Source organism: Dreissena polymorpha, chromosome 3 (assembly GCF_020536995.1).
Source record: "Dreissena polymorpha isolate Duluth1 chromosome 3, UMN_Dpol_1.0, whole genome shotgun sequence".
Classification (NCBI taxonomy): domain Eukaryota; kingdom Metazoa; phylum Mollusca; class Bivalvia; order Myida; family Dreissenidae; genus Dreissena; species Dreissena polymorpha.
Window position 1 is genome coordinate 63,455,021 of NC_068357.1, and position 10,237 is coordinate 63,465,257.

The 10,237-nt window shown below is 33.7% G+C and overlaps 1 protein-coding gene across 11 annotated transcripts in view; it reads right to left on the bottom strand.

Annotated features, from left to right (window-relative positions):
• Positions 1-1,000, bottom strand: part of LOC127874455 (dual specificity protein phosphatase CDC14A-like) — a 55,311-nt gene extending 54,311 nt beyond the window's left edge. For all 11 annotated transcript variants that reach the window (XM_052418799.1, XM_052418798.1, XM_052418796.1 and 8 more), the window contains exon 1: positions 650-1,000. In XM_052418799.1, coding sequence (XP_052274759.1) covers positions 650-698 — 49 coding nt within the window. In that variant the 5' untranslated portion in view covers positions 699-1,000. The remainder of the gene's footprint in view (positions 1-649) is intronic.
• Between the last annotated feature and the right edge of the window lie 9,237 nt (positions 1,001-10,237).

Below are 10,237 nucleotides of genomic sequence, written 5' to 3' on the forward strand. Positions count from 1 at the left end.
TTTTTATGTTGAAATTTGAAACAGTTTTTCTGTGTCGAATATTCGATATCGTTATCGACTTTAATAGGCTCCATCACATAACCCGACGTGCAAAATATTGGTGTTCTGCAACCTAACCAATATTGGGTAAATTTTCCAATATGGCGGATACAGCGTACGAAAGAAAAACTAAGTCAATAAAAAGCAATTACTTCTTGATTTAATGGTACCATTTTGAAGAGTTTGTGGTTTAGACAGGTAAACATTATTAAGTTCTTGCAGTTTCAGTGTTCCTTAACCCTTGCATTGTTGATAACATGTTGCACCCATGGACAAGAGAGAGCGCATTGCAACTCTCAGCTTGATCTGAGAGTTGAATAATTGCAACTACTGAGAGCCTAAGAGGTAAAATAAAAAAGTCAAAACAGACTATAGAAGCCAAAGAAGGTAGACAAAGGTTAATAAATATGGCTCAGACTATAAACTGATTTCTGAAATGACATCAGACTTGTCTTGCTCTTGAACATTTATGTTGAATGTGGGTTCAAAACCAAGGTCAACTGAAAACAGGTTTGCTGTCAATCAATGTTTGAATTTTGTTTGCCGTGCAATCAAAGTATGTAAATGCCCTATATCTTTAAAAGAAATTTACGAAGTTACACTCGCTTACCTTTAATGAATTCTGATGCGCTGCCTATTATATCGTGTTCTTCTGCCATCTTCTACCACTTTGTTTTTTCCTCACTAACGAATAATTCGTTTCTACACAAATATTTTGGAAACGAAAATTGGGTACGGTAAGCAGATATTTTGCGGTTAAAAACTCTTCGATTAAAAGAGCAGATTTATTAAAAGTAGGTTAAAAGCAACACGAAAATATCTCCTCAGTTATCCATGGCGTATTTTATTTTCCATTTTATGTATTTAGTGATATAAAATGACTTTATTTTAACGATCATCTGGCATATTTGTTTACGGCGGCCATGTTTTCATACATTGAGCACGTGACGTGAAATAAACCAATGGGTATTGCACCAACAATAGTCGTCATGACGATTCAAATTCTGACCAATCGGAAAACGGTTAACATATCAAGATATAACATGTCACTAATTGGTAAGGGAAATAAATCATTTCAGATAATACATTATAAGAACTGTACAGTTATCCTACATAAGAAAACATAATATGTAATAAGGCAAAGCCTAAAAGCGAGCTCGATTCATGTTTTAATAAAAGAAGAAACTAACAAAAACTTAATAACGATAATATTGATATAAATTATTAAAGGCACTTCATAGCAGAAGACCGTGGAGTTCGTAAAGACTGGTATAAAAATAAGGAAATGACCTCTTAATTATTATGTTAATCAGCAATTGAACAACAAACGGGCCATAGTAAAGGGTTTCATGTCACCTGATGAACAGAACTGTTAGTCCAAAACCCCGCCCAAACAGATTGTCACACTATCAGTTGCCAGCCTTGCAACAAATTTACCTATGAATGTCAGATCGGGATTCGAACCCGAAACCACCCATGAGCCTTCTAATGATACCGGCCTGGGTTGCTCTACCAATTAAGCTATAAATGTAAACTGCAATGCCGTATAATAGCATGATTACCTTGCTTAGGAAAATTTTACAAAGAAATAGAGGATATTTGTTCATGTCAGTGTAAGATCGTTTGTTATTTCAGGAGTGATCATAAAAATAGTGTTGCTCACGAGTGAAATAACGAACGATCTTACACTGACATGAACAAATTTTCTGTTTCTTTTATGCCCCTTTTTCAAGAAAATAATTAACAGCTGTTTCCCTTTCGCTGAAAATGTACCCTTTATCCCGTGGCGTGCCTCAATACATTTCAATACACAAAATGACGTCATTATACCAGCGAAATTCTCCGGTTAAACTCTTTTACAATATAAATAACCGGTGAAAAAGCATAAAATAAAAAGAAAATTTATTGGATTCGGTAGAATGTCAATTTTAATTCACTCGTGATCATATAATATATATATTAGGGAAGTAAATCTTGAAATGATAATTTAAAAATAGAAAAAGTAGTTTCGAAAATTTGTTATTTTTACCGGTGAAAATAACAATTGGTTTATTGTCCCTGCTGTTATTTCAATGCAGAAATGTCATATTTTATCATCAGGTATAAAAGAATTACATTTAATTGAAATTTTGTTATGATTTAGAACAGTATTGTCAGTTCAAAAGCTCACTTGAGGTAATGTTTGAAAAGACCACAAAAGCTTCTGTTTGTAAAATGGTGCTAATTTGCCGACTGTGTAGTTTAGAAAAATCACCTTATTTTGCACAAATCTGGTAGAAATATATATTGTTCGAATACCAACTGCGGACAAGAGCAACATACAGTCATTGTAGCTTAATAACTTCAATATTTTTTATAAGTAATGGTAACCAAAGTTATCGGAGAGATTTAATATAAATGTTTCTATTTCCATTAATGCTATTTTCAGACGTCCGACCCAGATCGTTTATATCACATATAATACTATTTTCTACTCCACTAAAATTTTTCTCAAAACCGTCTTTCCGTACATTTATTTTTCATGCAACTGATTGCGCAATTTATGACGTATGTCGTCTGAGGTAATTTCTCTTACGAAACTTACCAATTAGAGTTAAATTCTTTGGATGTTAAGGACATGTAGGATGTGGTGTTTTTTTAACAGTCATTTATTTGTTTAAAGCATCGAACGAATGCAAAACGTATTTCGGATTGTGTGTTTATCATAAATAATTGTAATCTTCGATAGGAATACAATGAAATAGTATGATTTGAAATAAGTTTCGATAAAGGGATGGAAGAATATTAAATGGAAGTGAATATCGTTTCAACTTTGTTGTTTTAAAAATTGGATTAACGTTGTCATTGAGGAAAGAGTGTCGTTTATACTAAATTAAGTTGTTGTTTTTTTAATTCTTGTTAAAGCTGAAAAAGTGTCATCAACATATTTTACAAAACGGTTTCAGTTGTGATCGATATTTTAATTAACCCAGATGCTTGTTTGTTGACTGTCATAACATTTAAAAAAATTACCATCCGGATTTGTTTATTGAATGAAACGCAGATTGTATCAGTTTAAAAAGACAGTTTAAGCTTCAATTGCAATGCGAAATTGTTGTTATCAAATAAAATTGATCTAATTTCTTTTACCCGAAGGCTGAAAGAATTGAGAATAACACAACAATTTTGGTAGATTTCAAAAACGAAAAAAAATCTTTTTTTGTTAAAAACAAGGGAATTGCAGTGCTAAATTTGGCGATGACGTCATCGAACGGGAACTCCCGGAATGAAGACAATTGTTTTACACGAAGAATGCTGATGCGTTATTCGAAATTGAGTCACAATAAATACAGAGAAGAATTTTAGCATATTTAAAAGCCTTGAATTTGATCATTTTTATCTATTTTATCATTATGATCAATCAGGAGACGCCGGTTATTTTCTTCGAAAATTTTTAGTTCCGGTTTCCGGCTCGGATAATGCGCGCGCAGATACCAAACTTTTCAAAACAACATCCTGTACAGTAAAATACTCCTGTTAACGTTGTGCTCGCCTCGAGCAAACATGTGGCTTGCTCTTCGAGCTCGCTATTATTTTATTAAGATTTACATATTTAATGCATGTCGTCTATCTAATTATTCTTCAGGCTGTAAACCTAAGACGCCAAGTTGACCTCGTATTGCTTGACTCCTCAAAGGCTTTCGATATGGTTAATCATGAAAAACTACTTCATAGGCTGCACTACTTTGGAATTAGGGGTCATACTCTTAAGTGGATAAAAAGACAAAAGGTCACCATTTGTAGTTGTCAATGGTTACACCTCCAGTACCATCCCTTTTTCCTCTGGTGTACCCCAGGGCTCGGTCCTTGGACCTCTCTTATTCCTCACCTATATAAATGACCTTCCTGAATATGTCCGCTCCTCTAAAGTAAGACCCCTTGCTGATGATACTGCCATCTATATCTCCCTCACTGTTGCTTCTCACTCTAGCCTTCCCCAACAAGATCTTCAACAACTCGAAGAATGGGAAACAAAGTGGGACATGCAATTCAATCCATCAAAATGTCAAGTCATCAAAATCACAAAACTCATAACAGTCATACCAACACAATATCTCTTTCATAACACAATTCTAGAATCTGTCCCTTCGGCTAAATACCTCGACATGACCTGTCTTTCAATACACATATCGACAGCATCACAAAAAGCAAATCAAACACTAGGTTTTCTCAGACGCAACCTCAAAGTACATTCAACAGAACTCGAATCCAACGCATACAAGACACTGGTCAGACCCCAGCTGGAGAACAGCTCCTCCGTGTGGTCCCCGAATACCGCGTTGAGCAGCTTGAGTCAGTTCAGCGTAGGGCTGCCCGTTGGGCCAAACAGGACTTCAGTAGGCTGTCCAGTGTCACAGACAGGCTCGCTTCCTTAAACTGGCGACGCCTTGACCTCCGCCGTATTGACCAGCGCCTGGTTATGTTTCACAACATCTTGCATAACCAGGTATCCAATCCTATACCTGACTACCTCAAACCAATCACTAGACCATCAAGATCCTCCCATTCAAAAGAATTCCAGAACATCCAAACCACAACCGATTATCATAAGTTTTCCTTCTTTCCCAGAACTATCATCTACTGGAATGCTCTACCTCTTGACACTGTCACCCTCCCTGGACCGAGTTCAAACTGGCTGTTAGCCCGGTTGAATACACCTCCACATAAGCATACCTGATCTGTTTTTAACCTGTTTTTTTTATAATAACACAATTGTTTTCACACTTTTATATCTTTTAAGTTCAGTCTTACTAATTTTCTTGTCGGTTGACACGCGACAGGTCTATGTCCCCAGAAGTGGTTCCACCTTACAGGAAGATATATAGATAGATAAATATGCTGTCGACAATTTGCACTAGCTCAGATAAGTAATTTGCTACTGGTTTTTTATGTGAATGAAAGGTATGTTTATTTCATACTTTACCAAAATTTTAAGTATCGAGTGCTTAAGTTAACCAAAAAGGATATCTAATGTGTGTATGTTGGAATTTTAATTATATGATGTATTTCATGCATGCCATATACATTTTGTTATTTGTTGCGAACGTAACTGCCCTACTAACATACATTGTTTTGTACCCGTTTGTCATATAATACAGGCAGATACCAGCGGGGAATATATATTATAACACACCCTCCTGTACAGTTAAGTTATATAGTAATGTATATTGGTTTACACTTTCCTCTTTCTAAAGCTTCAAGTGTTATACGCACATCAATCTAATTAAACACAAGCATGTAATATTTACTCGTATAACACCTAGTATTTCGTTTCGCTTATGTGTTTTTGTCTATTAAGGAAAATAAAAGCGTCATTTTTCTGTGATTAAAATCAACCATTTTTATCATAAATCTCATATATTGTAGTTCATATAATTGTTAATTTTAATGGAATACAATGTACGTTGGGATTTGTATTACTAGTACTCAACGTCTCCTGTATTTTCAGTACTTATGAGTTAGTTCTTGTAATCGCTTCATTATTGTTTTATGTGAGGAGTAGATGTAAGTGCGGGGTACTAATGAAACATTTATGTGACTAATCCTCCAATTGATAATTGTGTATGTTTTATATTTATAAACTGCTGTTAATTATTGATTGATATTATATATGTATGTATTATTGATCATATTTAGCAACCTCGCTTACTCGTAATATTCGTACTTATCATAATTATGTATACAGGTTTATCAATTTTGTTATCCTATCAGTCTACATGGGTCTTTGGCCTTCTGACAATGTGGTAAATAAAATTAAATCTTGAATCGTATATTTATCCGAATTAGTTTATTAAGGCTCGATTGGTCATTGTCGGCTCGGATACTAATTACATTTATATCGGGTATTCTAAAGTATACTTACATGTACCCCGGGTACGGTAAGTATACTTAAACGTACCCGGTCGATATTAGACTGTAACCGAGATGTATTCCCGCCCAAAATCCGATGGCGTAAAACGATTATCGATTACCGTACAACGAAAATGTTCATCTTAAATTTCTCTTTGAAAAAAAAAAATGCATCAACATGCTTTTTGAGTGTGAGTTCCGATAATATAAAGGCCATTTAACAGAAAATTGACATTAATGTGAACATAATAAAAAAAAAAAATGCCGACAACGACCGATTAAGCGTAAAATTCCCGGGTACGTTTTAGTATACTTACAGTACCTGTGGTACATGTAAGTATACTTAAGAGTACCCAGGGCAGATGTAAGTAGTACCCGAGCCCACAATGACCTATCGAGCGTTAGTATATTAACCATAGTGCCCGGGCTACATTTAAGTATACTTTAGAGTACCCGGGGTACATTAAGGTAGTGCACCTCTAATGGGCACATATCCAAATATAATCTAATTAATTATTTTCTTAATCAGCATCATTTCACTGAACTACATGCAAATTTGTAGGTAGGCTTTCCATGCTTTTTAAAAAAATATACCGATTTTTTCAAAACCACCCCCACGCTCGGCTTTTGTCCAGTTTATTTTCACCCCTGGGGTATATAAAAGTTCCATAATTCATTCAAATTTCCAAATATGGGCATGCAGTTGGTGTGTACAGATGCTGTAAAGGTGTTTAAAGTTTAAACAAGATGAAATAAGTATTCTTTTACAGACATTTATTTTTTACAAATTTTTATCTATGGAAGAGCACCATGAAATGTAAGTGATTTCAGCCAAGTAAAAATTGGGTCGGTTAAAAACAAAGTGTCATAAAATTCAAAATAGTATCATTTAAGTCATATTTTAAACTTAGTTTTTATAGAAACACTATATACAGCATAAATACCAAGAACTAGACAGATTAACCGTTTACTTTTTTAAATAAAAATAAAAATGCAACATGCATGGTTCGTATTTTCAACAGTAAATCACCCAATTTCGCCATAACGTTGTTTTAATTTTAATAATTGAAAAATGTGCATAAAAATTGCAACATATTTAACGAGTAATTAAAGAGTTTATTCTCGCTTGAGAGGTTACGGGTGTGAAATGCGACATGCGCTGCCAAAAAACTTTATACGGACATGTTTTAAGTCATTGGCGAAAACACCGAGTTTGTTGTGATATACAATTTTGACGACGAAAAGGTATTTTTCTATTGGAACTATGTTTGAATTGTATGTGCGAGTTTATTGGGTATTTAAATAGAGTTAAGTTAATAAATAACGGTATGATTTTAAGCATATAATACCAAACGGTACATTCTGTGTATTGTTACAATCATTATAAATTACGTTGAATGACATTTATACAGCTTTTCTGATACTGTTGTTTTATGAATACATATACGTGTTGTGTTCACTGTTGGTCATAAAGGCTAATAAGGGTTGACACTCTCTGCCTAGGATTGAGTTTTGTTTCAAAGAGACTTATAATAAACTGAAAAATTCCATAAAAGCGGAATGTGTCATCCCCGATTAGCTAGTGAAGACTGCACATGCATTGAGCTAGATTTTCACAAAAAGTGGCTCAAACAAATTTGGTATAATTTAATACGGGTAAGCATATATTGAGGGGCATCTAACCTACGTGTTACATATATACGCCAGTGCTGTAAATGTGTATTTCGGTATTTTTCGAGCCCGACACAGCCTGTCTGTATGTTGACTTGTATTGCAAAATGAGTTTTCGGTCTTTTATTCAAATACAATTATTTATTGTATGCTTTTCGATGGTTTATAGACAAACATCACTGAATTCAAACTGATGTTTCACTGTTTCACACAGTGAAAAATAACAGTGAAAATTATCAATAAATTACATCGTCTTACCGGAACTATTTTATTAGATACCTTTGGTTTCCCCATTGTGATCCCCAATTTTACCAAAGGCGACCACGGTACTCTGCATTGAATGTTTAAAAAAACAAACAGATTAGCTTCCCTTGAACACACATGTAATAACATTTCGGGGCGACCAGCGGGGAATTATATTGTCCGGAATGGCAAAAAAAAAAAAAAGTCATTTATTAGCACAGTATAATAAGAAAATGTGTTGGATTTGGTGGAATATCGATTTTAATTCACTCGCGATCATAGACAAATATTTTTTAGTGGTGAATTAACATCGAAATTCAACAAAAATCCGCTATTTATCTACATAATATATTGACATATAATCCGTACCAATTTCCTTTATTTAAACTGGCAATATTTAAACATGAGTCCTGCAAACAAAGCTATGTCAAACGATTAATTAAAAAAATATTTTCTATGTGATAACTTTTACTTGTATTTATTGCACAGGCTGGTTATGCGTTATCGTTTAAGGCATTGTGTGAAAACTCACAAAATCAATAGTATTATTACTAAGTTATTTATGCAATTGGCTAAAATTATAACTATTTTCTTATATATGTCTTCCGGATGCATCTGTGCAGAGGACAGTTAGTTATAAAATGTTCTTATTACTTCAGACACAAACATAATGACATGGCTGTAAGTATTATTTTACGAACATAGCACTGTAAAAGTGCTTGTGCGTCTGCTATGAACACTCTTGAATTAAATTTCAACTTTTTCATTTGGTTTATAATAGTGAAGATTAGAAAATCTAGTCGAAGTAATAGTTTACTCCAGATGCAAAATCTGATCAAACAAGTAAAGCAAACGGTACTTAGTTAACACTTAACAGAAAAATACTATTATATTTATGCTAACGATTGCTTTAAGTTAAAAAAACATACTCAAAATGATTCGTTACATATACTGCCCATGACGAACATACTGTCAATTTAGCAGTGTACGAACATACCAAAGTTTAATTACTTTTCGTTGTTTATGTAATAATAAAAACATTTTTCGAGTAAATACACTCCCTGATTTTAATTTTTTTTAATTTTTAAAATTACGTAAGCAAGTTATTATGGAAACGCTTCAATATGTATTACACTAATTAATTAAAGAATCCTATTAAATAAAAAAAAATTAACACTAAAATAATATCTTTATCAAACTAAATCACGTGTGTGCCTATTTTGTAAAACGACCGATCAAATTTCGTGTCATTGTCAAAGAAGGCAACAAGGTATGACCAAAACGGTTATATTGTATATATAAGCTAGGAAAATATGCTTGTGTCTATTGTTTGTGCTGACAAGTACATTTGCTCAATTTGCTGTGTGCCTTTGAGGATCTGCAAGTAAGATCTGTTTATATACATATTAATGTGATACTATGTGATATGATAAGTATATACATGTAGCAATTGAAAATGTTGTAGCAGTGTATATTTAAATGCCTGCTTCTGTTTATGTCTTATTTATGTTAAATTGTCGGTAAGTATCAGCATGTTATAACGAAACGGTCGAATCAACTACGTTGTTGGAACAAATACCATAATGAACGTTCACTGTAAATTTTTAATGAATGTTAACAGATGAGATTCATTTTTGTGTCCACTTGAAATCATATCCGAGAACTTCTGATCACTTTTTTATCGGTATATAACCTACTTGTCACGATTATCTGAGTTCTGTTTCATAGAGCATAAAACGCATTCTATTTCATAATGGAACTAGCTAGCGCCAATTAAATGATAAGTTGTTGTTTTTATGAATAGTCAAAAGTATTGTTTTTGTTTACATTTGAAAATGTCGACGATATCTTCCGTCATTTTCCATTTTGTTTTTATAAAAAATATGTTCTGTATATTGTCACAAATAATTCTAGTGACAACTATATTGTTGTCTTTATCTATGTTACCTTACCCGTGGTGTAAATATACTAGTATGTAATTTCTGACGTGGGAATACAAAACTGGGGCTTACGCTAATAGATGATTTATATCCATACATGACTGGTTGGTAAAAATCTATTTCTAAGACAAGACACACTGCCGTTTGATAGTCTTCGATGATTGAGGATGTCAGAATAGGGAACGAACTATTTTGATAAAGTGTTGTTTCGTTTACATTTGGTCTATAGTAACTGTATGACCCCTCTCTTGTCGCCTGTTAGTATAGTGCGACACACATTTTTAAACTGGTCAACATGTGCGCCAGGTTATTACGCAACTCCAAAGTGCATGTATAAAGTGAAAGAGCAGAAGAGACAAGGGGCAAATCAGGTCGATACAAAATGACGTCATGAAGACGCAGGAACGACCTGTTACTAAACAACAACGACAAGGGGAAATGAAAACAATCCATCA